Source organism: Strix aluco, chromosome 1 (genome assembly GCF_031877795.1).
Source record: "Strix aluco isolate bStrAlu1 chromosome 1, bStrAlu1.hap1, whole genome shotgun sequence".
Taxonomy (NCBI): domain Eukaryota; kingdom Metazoa; phylum Chordata; class Aves; order Strigiformes; family Strigidae; genus Strix; species Strix aluco.
In genome coordinates this window covers 44,362,552-44,379,488 of record NC_133931.1, presented here as the reverse complement: position 1 = coordinate 44,379,488, position 16,937 = coordinate 44,362,552, and the positions used below count along the sequence as shown (strand labels likewise).

Here is a 16,937-nt window from a genome sequence, read left to right as displayed (position 1 = left end):
ATGCAGTGATTATTATCTTTCTTTTTCCTTCAGAAGTGAAAAAGACCTCTTAAGCAGTTCCGTTTTTCTCCTCCTTATTTCAAATTGACAAAGTAAAACACTAATTAAATTATTTATACCAGAAATTTACTTACAGGGATGACACATTTTGTACACAAAGCAAGTTAAACATATGACACATTGTATAGTGCCAGGTGCAGTTAAGAAAGTGTAATACAAGTTGGCATCTAGAGGCTAAAAAACCCAACAAACTTGCTGTAATGTTTCATTATCAATTTTATTTCCTACCATACACCAAATGTACAGCACAGAACACAATTTTGTTGTTTTGATGTAAGAAATATTAATTGTATGAAGAAACAGTATACAAACTACTCCAAATTAAAAAATGCATACATCATTGCTCTTTACAAAAGGTCTAATTTACAGTATAGCTCATCAATGCATTTAAACACAAAAAAAGAAAAACAAAAAGAAAAAAATCAGTGCACATTACAAAACACATCAAGTACAAGGGAGGCAAATAAATACAAACATACTTCACAGAACATCCTGAGCAAACAACCAAACACAGATAAATTAACCTGAAGCCATAGTAAATCATAATAATAAATACATAGGTCAGTAAGAGATTTTTTTTTGCTTAAATAAAATATATAACAAATTTGTTAAAATATTTAGTAAATTAAATTTTAGTCTTTGTAATGAGTGAACTCATTTTGTATGCATTTAACAAGTATAACAAATGTTTGCTTTTTGTTTTTTTAGCAAGAACAATAGCTTTAATAGCAAATTTTTGTTTGGTGTCCTCCTATTTATATTAGACAGCACATATGGTAGCTTTTGAAAAATCGATTTAAAAATAAACACAGCTCCTAAGAACATACATTTTCCCCTGTCTAAACTAAGATCGGAGAGTTGAATCAACCCTCAAACAAAAAGCAAGCCCCACCTAATGCAGAACAGTGACCACAGTGCATGAGAGTTGAATCACTTTTGAATAGTACTTTTGTGCAGGAACAGTAATAATATAATTGTATATGTCAAGCCTGTGAATGCCATCATATTCAATCTAAATATAAATGAGGCTAATAAAAATAAACACTTTCATTATAGCACGGAAAAATTAAACACACGCTAGATCCATGTATACATTTACACTGAGGCACATATGCACATGAGGTGTGTGTGCATACAAAAAAGGCAGTTTAGCTGGTTGTTTATACCTTTTTCTTAAAAAAAATAAATATAAAAAAAACTTTTGAAATAATGCTTAATTACTTACAATCCCTGAAATAGACATTGCCTCTGTTATAGCAACCGCTACTTTCTGACAGATTCAGAAGGTCCACACCCAGGCTAACCAGATACCGAGGCGCACGCCAGCACCTCCGCGCAAGTGCTTGTCTGACTGCACCTCCGTCTGTCTGTATGCTCTGTAGCACTTGGTACCCTACCGAAAGACTAGTAACAAGTTCAGTATCAGCCTAGTCTTAGTGAAGAAGGATGGGAGAAACCAGTCACGGTGTTGCTACCGTTCGTTCAAAGAGAAAAGCAACCACCGTTGTGCTGGAGTGGTATTATTCCTCTCCAGACTGCTGCCTTCTCAGCTGCCGTTAAGTTCAAACCAGTATTAAATGCCATTTCAGGGGAGATGTGTTTGATTCATTATGTACAAAGCCTTCAGCCTGGGATGTGTTTGTGTTTTTCAAATCCAAATCCATAGCAATACTGGTCACTTGGTTAAAACCTCAACATCTCGTACTAAAAAAGTACCAGTCCTATCAAATTATCCTTCTTGTTTAGAGATAATTGTCATTTCCCTCCATGAGCTAACTCTGAAAAAAACTGCAGTGGTAAAATAAATCTGAAGTTCTCTTGAAACATTTTAAATAATCATTCGCATAGGCTAAATCACACAGCCAAGTCAAGTGCTTTGCTGATTGCTATATTTCATTATTGCTAACGTCTTCTTTAACACACTGTTTTCCAGCATAATGTGCTTTTAAGAGCCCAAGTTCCCCACTAGTGGGCACCATTTATCTTCTCATTCCATGCATCTTCACATCTCATGTTACCGCAAACCCATTTCTGATACAAAGCCATTATAAAAAAGCAGGATGTGAGGAAAATAAAACTAGAACCACGGTTCAGTCATTTGTTACTTTCATAGGTTTTTTTTCTTCCTGTACAAACCCAGCAAGTTATTTAATTTACAGTATAACTTTTCAGTCTATTTAAAATCCCATTGGAAAATAAATTAATAAACATATTTGTAAAAATATGGCAGGCCGCAAAAATGCTGTTAAAAGATAAAAAAACCAACTCTTTGATTAGAAATAAATAAAAAATATAAAAAATAGCCGCACACACTTTTTACATTCACTTTACAAAAACTGAGTGCAAAAGAAGAAAAAAAAAAGGAATTGTACTGAAATAAATACAATATACTAACAGAGTGCATTGCTGTTAATACAAATAGTCTGTTGTGTTTTTATTCTCTTTTTTTTTATGTCAGCTGGGAAAAAATTAGTGCAATGTTGCAATTGTAAATGCAGCATGGCAACCTACACCCCTTAGCAGTACATGAACTCCTAACAGATCCATCTGGAGTTTACTGCTGTTAAGTAATTTCTGTTGCCCAGCAGCTTTCACATCCTACACATGGATGCCCTTCACTGCCTGTTTGATACTTTCCAGCAGAGCTTTGCATTCGGGGGAATAGTCCCGTTCCAGATTGCTGTACATGTCTGTGAGTGTATTTACATATGCTTCGAAATTCTGCTCACTGATTGGCCCCTAAATGAAGACAAAACAGATTATAATTGTAGGAGAGAAAATTAAGGCCAAAAAAACCCAAACACCCAACTCCAAAGCATGGAAAAGCAGTGATATAGCAACTGGGGAGAAGTTGTAAACAGGGCAGCCATCCAAATTAATGGAGGGGTTGTAGAAATGAAGGAAGCTGCATGTGCTGGAGGAACCATACACTCTCCAATCAAGAAAAAGGGTTGGAGATATTATCATCAGTGTAACTTGCTTTTTTATTGAGGCCTGTTTGACTCTGGGATTGTGGCTGACATCCCCTAATCTCCCAGGGGCACTCTTGAGATTGGGAAAGGGGACTGCAACTCTGGATACCCAAGTACCTTTGTGGATTTGGCCTGCATTTGCAAGTAAGACATGAAGGACGTGGAGTTTTTGAGAAGGTAAAGCTTTCTTGGCTCCAGAAAAATCACCTGTATGAAACAGATTAAAATTTTGATCTAGGGGCAGAGTAAATAAAGAATCTTGGTGTGAAGTTTTCACTCTTTGTGCAGGGTGGACATCCAGAGAGGGAGGTACAAGGGAAAAAAGCCTGTCCTGCACAGTGTGGTACAGGGCAGTGATACCCGGGCTCACTCTGTCCTGAAAGCAACTGTGCCTGCTATCACACAGATGTCATGATCCAGCATCTCTGCAAAGTAAATTAGGCTAAAAGAGCTGTATGCTAATGCAACTCTAGTGCTCCTGCTGGTCCCTGAGCTTGCTCATCTGCTTCAAGGCTGGCAAAACAGTCTCAAAGAAAGTGCGAAGCTGCTGGTTGTGGTCTTACCATCTGTGGAAGCTGAATGTCAGCGAGGCTGGAGATGAGGGCTTGGCTTAGGCCAGCTAACTCCTTCAACAGGCTCTCATTGTTCTGCTCTATGAGTTTGTTCTCTTCTTCTATTGTTTTCAAATTGCTCTCCATAGATGTGATCTAAAAGACACACACAGGCCCAAACACAAACAGACAGACCCTTGGCAGTGTTATAAGTGTAGTTTGAACACAAAACCGCAGTTGCATGATTGTGAGAGGGCTCTGAAACTCAGGTACGGGGTTTTTTAGAGTAGACATAACTTCTCCACAGAATATTCACAGCAAGGAAGAGGTCGTATTTGGTCTGAACTGATGGACTTCACTGCTGATTCATGGGGAAACCTTCTGGCAGCGAAGCACTGGAGGGTGCCCTGCGACGGAAGGAGGGAAATGATCTCAGAGGGGAAGGTCAATGTCTAGCTGGAGTGGAGAATGTGGCTGCAGGGCTGGCAGAGGAAAGGGGAAAGGAGGCTGATGTTTACATTGCTGTCCTGCTCTTACAGCATCCCTGCTGATCGACCACAAAAGCAAGGGCATGGGTATTAGCTGTTGTGCTACTTTACTGCCCTGCTCTTGGGAGGAGGGTAGAGCTGTGGGATGCTGGGATTAGCGACAGGGCTGGCACTGGAAACAATAAGAGAAAAACAGAGTGGGAAGGAAACAGAGGCTGATTGCACAATGATCATCGCAAAGATGATCCCTGACCAACAGAATGGAAACACAGGGGTTTTGGAGACAGCAGGAAAAAGCATCTGAGATAGCAAAATGGTATCCTTTTAACATGAGAGCGCTGGGAATATACTCAGCTCTGACGGCTTATATGTCAAAGGCAGTGCTGAAGAACTGAAGGCAGCAATGGCAGGACCTGGTTCTCCTGCCCAGCTCCTCGCCCTACAGTTGAGCAGCAGGTCAGAACCAAGGGCTGCCACCCCTGCACCTGGCCATGGTTCCACAAGGAACAGAGTGATGGAGTCACGTCCTTGGCTGTTATGCTCACCCTCTCCTCATTAGGATGCACATCTCTGCACTACTTAAATGTCTCTTGCTGTGGCTTTACTTCCCTTCCTCACATGCTGTCCCCAGGGGAGGAACTCCTTTTTGCCTGCCTGTGATCCACTACAGCCTCTCCTCTGGAGGGTGCTCGCAGCAGCCTAAGCCCTGGCCAGGCTAGATTAAAAGGAGATAGAGCAAGCCACATAGGTGATGTGCTGTTTCAGCTGTAGTTCAGCTCGGACTTTGCTGCTCAGGCTGCCTTCGCCAGGGAGCAAGTCAGAGAAGAAATCTGACTGCATAAATTGGGCAGACAGCACAGTGATCACCAGCGAGAACTGAAATAAGTGTCCTGAGACACTGAAAACACACAAACACACACTGCAATGCAACGTGGGATGGATATCCCCACAACCTTTGCAGTGTGAAGCCAGATTGTTTAGATCCAGCACAGGTGGCATAACCTTCACCCTTATTTAGACTATACACATGGTGGTGGTTATAAAACTAGCATGAATCAGCACTGCATACATTCTGGTGTGGTACAATTACAGAGGGGTGTGATTACACCCAATTTGATTTAGATCAGTTTAGATTTATACTGAGGTTCCAGATCTCATTTAGGAACTTTTTTCTTAAACTCTTATTCTGAAAATATTGGGCAAGCTTCTGCTCTTGCTTTTACCTAGTCTGCCCAGGTGAACTCCCAGGTACATATAGTAGTGTCTGTAGGGATGAACGTATTCAGTTTACTTCATAGAATGACTATCAGCATCTTGAAGCTAATTTAATTTTGCCAGCATACAAAAGAATGAAAGAGAATGACTTTTTTTCCATAGCTCCTGTCAAAATTGTTTGCTACACAGATTAGCAAAAGGCATCAATTCTTTACCAGGTGTTGCCTGGAGGCAAAATTCAAACTATTTGAATAACTGACAGTGGGTGAACTGAACTACGGAGATTTTTTTAGGTACACATAAGAACAAAATCAACTACCATTAAGAGTTAGAGTGTTCTGGTAAGAGGTAATAACCTCCCTAAAATGGGTTCTGACCACAGTAATAGGATTCTTCACAGTTTGGTCAACAGAGGTTTGGTCAACAAAGGAAAATTAATGTTTTGTTTGGTAAATATGAATTTCCTGCTTGCCAAGATTAGCTCCAAACTGCCCTGAATTAGTCACTCAACAGATCTTCATGACAATACCCAGGAATCTGCTGCTTATTTACAGAAAACAAGCAAACAAAACTTGACAAAAAAGCATGTAGGATTTTGGTACTTTTAAGTGCCACAGAGTGATGGGAAAACAAGTGCACAGGGGACTAACTTTCTTTAAACATAGCATTTACATAGCATTTAATTTATTTATTGTGTTTAAACATAGCATAAGATAAGGTAAAACTTGAATTTTGATGTCATACCTGGGTTTGAAGTTTCATCATGTCAGCTTCAATTTTAAGATTGGATTCATTCAGTTCTTTTATTTCCTCATCCAAGTGTCTAATTTCTTCATCACTCTCAATACCTACAAATAGTTGAAAATACCAATATGTGATTTAAAGTGTCCACATGTAAATGGATATATGAGTAACAAGCTGCGTTACCTGTTACCGAACAAGAGGAAGATAACGAGCTTTGGATCAAATGATTGATCCTTAAATTGCCTCTTACTTTGCTTTCACTAACAAAATTGTTTCCTAGCTGTAAAACATCTATATGAGCTGAAACATAGAAGGGGCTTTCCAAGTCTTTGTGTCTCACAATTCTTTCTTTCCAGTGCAACATGCAACTACAAGCTGGAGGATACAGAAAGTAAAAATTGCACAGAAAGAGGAAAGTTTATCATAAAACATGAGGGGGTATTTACAATGGTTTTTTTTTTTCTTCATTTTAAAAGAAATGTAACTGCAACCCTTCTTTTGCAGGGAACACCCCAGTGTAACATCTCCACCAGTATAATTGCTGACTTTAGTAAGCTCAGCTGTACCTGCTTCTGATCTTGCAAGTTCTGTGGGAGCAAACCTCTGTGCAGAATAACTTCAAGAAGCACAGCCTTAATTACATGCAATAAATAGTGAAATTTAAATAACAGCAAAAAAGAAATTGTCAGGAAGCCAACAAGCATTACAGAAAAAGAAAGAAGGAAGACTTGTACATCCCCACAAATTAGGGGGATGCAAAGTAAAAAAATCTTCAGGCCTTTAATGAAAGCCTTGTCCTGAAAAATACTGAGCAGTTACAGCTGCTGCCCTCTTTCTGCTCAGTATCACTCTGAGACCAGCTCTGTCTGGAGATTTGTGCCACTGTTGTTGTTACTGCTTTAAAACCTATAGCCCTGAACAAACTCTACTGGGGAATCAGGTTGGGAAATCTGTAAGCAGCAGTCCCTGCCCCAGTGATAACATGGACACTTGGAAGCAAACAATTCATTTGCCCAGCATAACACAACCCTTTTCCTCAGCAGTTGGAGGCATAAAGACTAAGTTGCCTGAATCCTGGACCAATGCCCAACTTAGTAAAGCATGCTGTATAAGAAAGGAGACTCCTACATATTTCTTCGTATATCAATTCGGTAATTGTTCCTTTACACTTACTACACAGGTTAGCAAAATTGTCCAAGTACTGCACAAAAACTAAACCATGTAGTATTCAAGTTAGCGAGGAGTCAATTTCTGCACACAATATTTATCCCTTCTTACCTTAGTCATCAGATACCTAAGTCCTCCTGATCTGTAACTAATAATTTATTAGTAATAGCAATATTAAAAGCATCTCCAAATGAAAAAATAATGCTCTGAGAGAAAATGAGAGCATACTCTCCATGTTGAGTTATGATGATGTAAATGAGAAGAATTTTATAATCTCTCATGCAAAGATTTTTGTTATTCAAGATTGTTATTGCTAGAGACAACTGAAAGGAGTGAGAATTAATGCCAGAACGGCAGAAAGGGGCATAAGTATAAATGGGAGTCAAGGCCCTTCTATCTAAATAAATGTCATCATCTTTTACAAATCTCCTTACCACCACTTGCTTTAAGCTTGATAGTCATTAATTCTTCCGAAATTTTGCCCTTTTTTATGGCTTGTGCATTCAGAGGACAACCAGACAGGCTGAAACAGATAGGAAAAAAAAACATTAGCACCCACTTGAAAATGGCAACAATCCTTTCAGGCAATATTATCTTGCACTTGGACAGACCTCTGTACCTAAGGTCACATCAGTATCTCCATTATAGCATAGCTTCAGGGAATGACATAACTCATAAAGAGCCATTTAACTGTATATTCCAGTTTGAAAATTGGCACAGAAATCTCAACCTATAAGTAAACAACTCTTAAGCATATTTTAGAATAATTAAAATAGCAGTGGCAGCTACTATTAAGTTATGTTAAGTTGCATTTACAGAATTCTTCAAGTTCCAACACTTATAAATAAAAACTCTCAATTGTTTTTATTGAGGGCTTGTGGTCCAGAGGAGAGGGGCAGTATGGTCATTTAAAATGGCAAGTTTACTATCCGAAAAAAAAAAAAATTAGTTAATGGGATGATTTCCACGGTGCACAAGTATTGTATCATTTTGTTGATACATAATAATGATCAATACAATAATAAGTCTGGATATACCCTATAGACTGTAATAGCTTTTTTGAATGGTTCTATTATATAGTCAGTTTGCTTTTTAACCACTGTTCACATTAAATTACATTTTGCTATTTCAAAGCTTACAATTTCATCAGCTGGTAATTATCTGAGGCAATTTTTATAGCCCACTAAAGGGCTAAGATGAATTGCACTGTCTTAATACTATCCTTATAAATAACAAAGAAGAAATGCCCATATGCTGAAGAACTGGCAGAAGGATTTGTATTCAGATGTAGCCAAGTAAAGAATGAAGAAAAATTTTGTTGCACAGGAAAATGGTTGATTTTTGTGTGTGTGTGAAAATTAAAAATAAAAAATCCTAACAGACATGGTGTTTTCACATTATATATAAAAAAAAAAAAAAAAGCTTTAACAGTTAGCTTCACACTTGCTTAGCTAAAAGCTATAAAGGGAAACATGCTGGTTCTCCAGTTAGAAAATGCTGCTTAATATCTCTGCCCAGAGAAGATAACTAACTGGAAGAATGTCTCAAAGCCATGGGTTACTTGTTAGGTTTCAAGTGTGCTAGGGAAAGGTATCGTATCACAAAAGTACATTTACAACTTCATTTTAACTAACATGATCTTGAGCGTGATCCAGCCTTAGGTAGGACAGAAATCATCTGTAGTATGAGTTGCAACCAGCTAACATACTATTTATGTTATTTGCTGGAAGTTATCATATTGCCTAGCATGAGTTCATTAGCCCCAATTTACACTAATGTCCTAATGTAGAGACTTTAACATGGGATATAGATCATAAAGTTAAGATAACACTGGACTCTGAATTTGTTTAAGTTACCTTGGACATTCTTGTGTTGGAGAAGTTGGTTCTGAGTGTTAGAAAGAAAGCAAAGGAGGCATGGAATATGGACTTAATTCCTGTTACAGACAGAAGACCAAACTTTGCCAGGTACTAATTCAGATTCTATAGCCAGATTCTTTGAGTAATATTGATTGAACATGGTCAAATATACTAGTGGTTTTACAGAGATATATAAAATCTTGGTGTTTATTTTTACTCATTATACATGTGATTCCTGCTTTGTAAGTATAGTTTTCTTTGTAAGATTGTTTTAACTTCAAACTTGGGTAATCCGTATGAGTTCTACGTGTTTACTTTTTTGTGTGGTTCTAGCTATTTAAATACAAAGTTTATGAAAACAGCTTTTCCACTGGTAGAAAGATGAAACGAATGCAGCCATTGGTCTTGCTAAACCTTTTTTTGGTGACATTTTGATGATATTTGCATTTTCTGTAAAAGATATATAGATACAACTCCATATTTGCTTAGGATAGAACTCTATTAAATTTTAAACCATATACAAACTGTGCTAATTGGAAGAAAAGACCTTGGAAAGTCAAGATGCAGTGGGAACATAGAAAAAGTGGTAAAAGTTGATCCTAACTCTGCAAGTTATTCTGATCCATATTACTTCAGTTGCAATGTAAACTATGTTGTTACTTAAGAGACTTCAGCACAATTTATTCAGACTGTAACTTCGCATGTTGCCAATTCAACAGTGGAATGTTAAGGAAAAATGAAAAGAGAAAACACAAAGTTATACCTTCTGTGGGTGACAAAAACATTATTAACATGACCCAGCCCGTTGCAGCCTGGCAAAGGACAGTGTGGCAGCTCTTGTTTGTTCAGTTTCCAGGATAGTGAAGACCCATTGACAGGACTCTCCTTCTGTCTCTTGGCAGCCAAAGGACAACCAGAAGCAGTGCGATGAGAAGTGTATTTACCTGATATGTGACCTTGGCCATCACAGCCTATCACTGGACATCTACAGAAAGACAGCAAAGGAATCCCCATTTTCACTGGAGAGAGCAGGCAAAGGCAGTCTCAAGAAAGTCTGAGAAAATAATTTCAGCTGCCTGTGCCACTTTGCATTAATGGATTAAGACTTAGTCCCTGGAGGCACACTGTACCTGAGCATCCAATTCATGTCAAGCTGAGTTATTTGGGTTCAGCTGATTTTAAGATTAGACAATTTCAAATACAGTCATACAGCCTAAGAAACTAAAACATTCATTTAGATAGTATTTTACCAGAAAAGAAAATTGAAATTCTATCACAAGCAATAAGTCACACTTGTACTTGTATGGAAAGTCAACATTCTCTCCTCTTTATCTAGGTTTTTGGCATGAAGCTGAGGATGGGTTCCTGTACCTGGAAAATTTGTATCATCTCATGCAAATACTTGCAAAGAAAAGTTTGGGGGTTTTTGTGCTGGTCTGTCAGTGTTATGCAGCCTCTCATAGATCCTTACCCACTATTAAGAACAACGTTGTATGCAACTAAATCTTCATATCTATATTCTGGTAGTTATCATTTACTTATTTTAATGGAATATGCATTAAAGTCAGGAATGTAGTGAATCTCTGTTGAGCTTCCAGTTTTCACTTTAAGTGAAATTTTAATTTACTTATAGAGGGAAGACATGAGATTTACATATTTTTAATTTTTCTGAGACATATTTTGAAAGTGTCACTCCGATTTAAGTCACTGACACGTTAAGATTTCACCACAAGCAGAAATATTTTGTTTTCCTTCATTTTGCCAAATTTTTCAACCAAGTGGCTCTTTCATAGCACTGTTTAAAATAATTGGACCAATGCAAGCTGATACAGCAATCCTTTCTTACTATTCAGGCTCCACAGTTGGTGAAGGACTCAACCAGCTCCTCTTCAAGCAGAAACACTTTGTTTGGCTCCAGCTCTAGGCCCTATCATCACATGGCTCAGATGAACTGGGGCTTCTCCTATGATACCTCAAGTCCTGAGCTCTTACAGGCTTTTTTCCCCCCTTCACTGGTGGTAGACCACTGCTTTTGTACTTACTTAAGTTCAGGGTCTTCTTTTTCTTCCTTGGTAGGAGTCACTTTGATACCTCCTTTCCTGGCACGAGGACAACCAGATAAGCTGAAAGAAACACACAGAATAAAAGCCACCTCTTTCTGCTGCTGCTTGCTGAGAACCCCGAGTTCTGCAGCCCCATGCGATGGGACAGTTTTTACCTTCTATGGGATGCATAGTTCCCTGTCACGTGGCCAGAGCCATCACAGCCAGGTGTCGGGCACCTATAGAATAATACAGAGAGCTTACAAAATACGGCTTCAAGGGTACACACTAAATAACATGTACCTTCTGCATTTTGTCTAGGGTAGAAGAAAGAACAGCAGAATTTTTGCTGAATAATTAGAACTAGTTCTTGCTGATATTTTTTTTTCTTAAATGAGCATATTATCCTTTATACTTTCATATTATTTTTTTATTTTATAACAGAGTTTTAGTAAGGAATGTGAAATATATTGCATCTGATGTGTAGATTTAATTAGTTTATAACACTGTTTGCACCAAACATTTTTCCTTGTACAGGATCAACATTATAAAAAAACCCAGCGGCTTGATGTAGATCTGTTTATAAATTTACTGTTATGTGTTTGTTTGTTATACATGTAACATATACATATATGTTACCTGATGTTTTCAGGTACAGATATAAATAAGTACTTTGCCAGTATTTACGGAAGGAGAAATGGAAGCAGAGAAGCAGTTTTACTTTTGGGCATCAGGAGATGATAACTAGAATTTGAAATTAATAATTTGTATAGTCTAGCACCGTAAGTATACAACAGGACCATAACTTTCTACCACTAGATTCAATTGGGTATTCAGCTTGGCCATTGGATTATGCTTATGTCACATAGTCTCTGTGTGTGTGCAACAAACAAGCCTTTTCAAGTATGAATATTTAATACTAAAACATCCATAGAATGAAAGGAAACAAATCTGGCTGTTGCTGTGTTTTTACCAGTGGTCTGGGAGGGTGGGCTTCTTGCTTGCTGGTTGTACATGAAGAATGTTCTCAAAAGCCTACTGGAGTTAGCAGGTCTTTCCTCTGAGTTCTGTAGGGTTTGAAGCAGGAAGGTGACACCTTCCATCTCAGTTCAGAGATTTGATTTATTTTTTTTTTTATTTGAGGGTATTGTATTTCTTGTGTGGGTTTTTGTTTAATTTTGTTTTGTTTGTTGGTTTTGGGTTTTTTTTTGAGAAGAGAAACACACCTCAGCACACAAAGTAACACACAAAAAATATTTACCTTTAGAAGTTGTGTCAGTTATTTCTGTGTTTCTGTATTATACAGCACAAAGTTCTTTACTAAGCATCCCTAAGGGCCTTTTGAATGCTATGATTTTTACAGAGAATCAGAATTACAGAAGGGGTTGTGCCAAGTAATCTTTTAATGAACCATTAAGGAAACTTGCATTGTTCAATGCTCTCTTAAGGGTCTCAATTGTTACTGAATCTTTCCTGAGGTGAGGAGATGGGTGATTTAATCTAGTCATTGGTAGGCTGCCATGGAAAACACCTAAAAATATAATTGTAATATCACATCTGAGTGTGCAGGTGTATCTCTTCACAGAATATTTAAAACTATTTTTCTGCGAACAATTAATTTGTCAAAAATGTGATTATTGGACATGACCAAATTAATTCACTGATTCAAGTAGAATTCAGCAAATAATTTCAACTGAAGAAAGGGGAGACTTTTTTTTCTTTAAAGACAATGTCAAAACATTTCATGATGATATTTTCTGAACAAAATATTTTGGCAGAATGACATGCCTCACACTGACAGTGAAGGTAGAGGTATGGGCTGCAGAGTGCCAGATATGCTTGACTGTGTAGAGCTAAATGTTGACCTGTCTAAGTGTGGGACAAGGACTGGGCACAATGTCATGTGGAGCAGGCAGCAAGGGCAGATGTCTGGAGAGTGTGAATGCTCACAAGTAAATCCAGAACACCTGCCAAATACTATGAGTATTAATTTTGGCTACTTGTTTTATCAGATGATCACAGATGGACGAGCTGTCCGCATAGACTGGACATGGATTTTAATTCAGTAAGAGCTCTTTGTGGGAGACATTCAGATCTGAGAGTCTGAGAGTTATGGACTTAAAAAAGACACTGAACTAAATTTATATCTCTCCATATGTATTTACCACTTCTCGCAGCATCTGGATTTCACAATCAGAGTTGAGTCCAAGGTATTCTTGAGGTCATTAAAGATTTGAGGCTAAGACACTATTGATACTGATGAAATCATAAAATGATATTTCAGGTGGATTACTGACAAATTAGTAAGAAGCTTCACTAGCAAGACTCCTAAGCTTGACCACTGGGTTGGGTTTTTAAAATATTGGTTATATCTTTGCATGGACTGTGAAGTTCCACAGTACAAGATACACCAACAGTGTATTGCCTTACAGTCAGTAATACTGTGGATCGTCATCAGCTTTTAACTGGCTGATGAGTTTGGGCTGGTGCCCCAGCTTAGAGAGTCATCGTCTGTTTTGGATTCCTGTGCAGAGCCAAGAAAGTCAGATTTACATTGGAAGGCCAGAGGCCTCAGGAGATCAAACTAAAAGATGTCAACTCTCAAGTGGGTGTAGCTTACAGATTCTTTTGCAATTCATCAAGTTTGTTTTCCAAGAACAAATCTCTCAATGATTTCACACACAAATTCTTATAAGTATACATTGAGTACCTGCTATTTTGATCCCTTCTCCAAGAGGTTACTTTATGTTTAGGTAAATGAAACATAAAATCAATACACTGAGCTTCAGATCTAGGAGCATTTCTGGTACTTTTACTCCCTGGAAAGCTCACAGATGGTTGGATATGAACTTTAGTTAAGGCAAACCCACAGAGGTCATCTGAGAAAAGTATTGACTGAAATATGTCATGCTGCCTGTGGAATATGGATCAGTACCAATGTGTTGTGTGAAACCTATCAAGAATAACTGCTAGAATCTCTTCTAAAATTGACATATAACCACTGAAACAACTTGTCTAAGGATAGGACTGACTGGCTACCTATTCCTTAAAGTTTCTGAACTGTAAGTAAATATCTTTCTAAAATACACTTTTAAAATTCTTTAAGGCTTGATAAGCAGCTATTTGGTGAAATAGAATAATCAGTCATAATTTTCCCTTATAGCTTTAAAATCGATGCGTCATCATCAACTTTAGTATGTTTTAATTTTGCCACCTTAGATTGCTCTGTGCAAGCAAGAATCCTCAGATGAAAATTTCCTGAATCTGACTGAAAGGCTCACTTTATGAACAGATCTTCCTTATTTCCAAACTGTAAATCACATGGAAGCCTTGTATCTTTGCTGGCTTAGAGTTTCATAATTAAAGCCAAAATCTTATCTTGATTCTGGCAAATTAAACGTGAGTACCATTTGGAAAAAATACACAGCTTTTTCATATTCATGCCTAACTGCATGAGGGTACTTTCATGACCTGATTCTATGACCATTTATGCCCTTTGCTCACATGGCAATAGTAAAATTAACTATTGATTATACCAGTGTAGGCATGATTGCAGTTTTGTGTGTGTGATTTGATTTAGCCAACACTTATCAAAAGCAGAGGTTTGTTTGAAATTTCACCTGAACAATGTTTGCAGAAAGCTAAAATAAGGTGGTACATTTGAGGAAAATAATTTTCTTGAGCCCTTTTTCCTTTTGCAAATTGTCTGTGAACAGATTTTGATTTTTGCTCTTTTTCTAGTTAATTGAAATTAAATGCTAAGTGCGTTATGCAACATATTTCTGTCTGTGAAATGTTCATGAACTTTGACTTTGTCTTTCACAACTCACTTATTATACATGGCGTACAGTGTGCAGTTTGTCATTTAAGTCATATGCTGTTGCTCCTCTTTCCTTATGGCATGACCAAAACTCTAGAAGCTTTAGTGGAAAAATAACCATATTGGTATGCAAATTTCCTTATTCACACATGAATATGGGGGGGGGGGTGCTGCATGAGGCGCAACTATTCAAAATATTTGTGTGACTGTCTATGTATGGCAGAAAGCCAACAAAAGCAGGGACAAATATATATGACTCAGCAAATGATTTCAAATTTGTCAGCATTTTCACAAATCAGTTTCTTGCTTCTTGTGCTGCTCTTTTAAAAACAAACTAAACCTAAATTTTATACCTTTGAGACTCTGAGATGGAAAAACTGAAGCATTGTGCCAGTGTGTCAGTTTACCTACTGACTTTGAGAACTGCTTTGATCAGTTGCCCATATAAACGGCCTTTCTTTGACATTTTGCTGTATCTCCAGCAGGTTCAACTCCATAGCTACCATTGGTTCAGCATTTTGTTTATAATTCAAGTTGTCAGACTAGAAGATAAGATCACTAACATTTGGTCTGAAGAAGTTGTGACTAAACACTGAGTCAAGCATAAATATAGTCACTCCTACTATTAATATCATTAGAAAAGCATAATGGTGCCATGATCAGACTTTATTTTCTTCTATCTATCTGGACTAGGAATGAACCTAAAGGACAGAAAGGACAGTCACGGGATTCTCCCCTTTTTACACGCATTCATGAGTTTTTCCAAGCCATCTATTATGGGATCCAATTTACAAGTTGCAGAGGGAAGGCTATGAAAGAACTCTAATTATCCTTTCCTCTTCCCCACATCCTTATTGACAAAGCCAATTCAATAACTAGATGACTGGTTGCCAGTGCCTCTCTTGACTACAGATTTTTGAAATATTCATATGTCCCTATACATCTGTCTATATAGCAGAGCCTGCACGGTCCTTTTATAAGTGACATTTCATGGTGAGAATTATGCCAGCACAAAATCATATGACTTGATGTCTGCTTCAATGACATTAAACTCATAGTATATGGTAGTGAATGATAAAAAATGATTTGCAGATTTCTGGTCTTGTTTTTAGATTTATTCTAACTAGATTTATTTCTAACTAAATAATTCTAATTTATTCTAACAGGATCAGACTGGTTTATTTGCCAGATCTGTCTTACATGTTAGATATTTTCTATGTCTCTCTGATTCAGAAATACTGAGAGAACAGCATCTCTCTTAGCGTTTACATTTTTTTCCCCTAGGTCCTGGTTAATTCATGAAAATGAAGTGGAACAAAAATGAAGAAAGACAAATGGAGAAAAGTAAACTCTATTTCACTCAAAACCTTTCAAACCAATTCACTTCAAATTTTGGACAAAGGTTTGACACAACTCAGAGCAATTCAAATGAACAACTGCATTAAAGGGGATGTGTTGGTCGAAGATAAATAACAAGAACATTTGTGCTATTATCAATACTTACTTAAGCTCCTGAGAGTTAGCAGCCATAAGGGATTTTAATGTCTTATCAGCTAGTGGGCACCCAGAAACACTGAAAAAAGAATGATGTGAAATATTTTACTGAAACAGAACATTATTTTTTTCTTAAAACAGTAACCTCCAGACAATCTATGACTTAGAATGGGGACAAAAGAGATCCTCAAATATTTGCTCTTGGCAGACGAGGAGCAGCCAATATCAGGCTGTAGTTCTTAAATTACTGGAAAGATACACAGTCAGGACCAAAAGTTTCTAAGCCCCTGTAAAGTTTTGCATAGGGAGGCAGTGGTACACAGAGTTTATGTAGCCTACATGAAGGGCAGGTAGAGCATATGGTCCATGTGGCTGGGAAAAGACAGAAACTGCTTCCATCCTGCTCCCAAAAGGAAAGACAGGAAGTTATTGTTTCAACCCCTAGGTTGACAGTGGGCTATTCTGAGGAAAATATTTAGCAACCTCAGATTATGTTAACAGATCTATGAATTTCAAAGCCATTCA

General features: G+C 37.6%; 1 protein-coding gene across 18 annotated transcripts in view; it reads right to left on the bottom strand.

Moving 5' to 3' along the window:
- Positions 1-256: 256 nt before the first annotated feature.
- The window catches only part of ST18 (ST18 C2H2C-type zinc finger transcription factor), a 173,700-nt gene continuing 157,019 nt past the window's right edge, over positions 257-16,937 (bottom strand). For 17 of the 18 annotated variants that reach the window (XM_074819321.1, XM_074819340.1, XM_074819309.1 and 14 more), the window contains 8 exons: positions 16,423-16,491; positions 11,275-11,337; positions 11,099-11,179; positions 9,820-10,041; positions 7,632-7,720; positions 6,031-6,134; positions 3,596-3,739; positions 257-2,799 (listed from right to left, as the gene is read on the bottom strand). In XM_074819321.1, coding sequence (XP_074675422.1) covers positions 2,659-2,799; positions 3,596-3,739; positions 6,031-6,134; positions 7,632-7,720; positions 9,820-10,041; positions 11,099-11,179; positions 11,275-11,337; positions 16,423-16,491 — 913 coding nt within the window. In that variant the 3' untranslated portion in view covers positions 257-2,658. The remainder of the gene's footprint in view (positions 2,800-3,595; positions 3,740-6,030; positions 6,135-7,631; positions 7,721-9,819; positions 10,042-11,098; positions 11,180-11,274; positions 11,338-16,422; positions 16,492-16,937) is intronic. The other variant, XM_074819369.1, reaches the window with a different exon arrangement.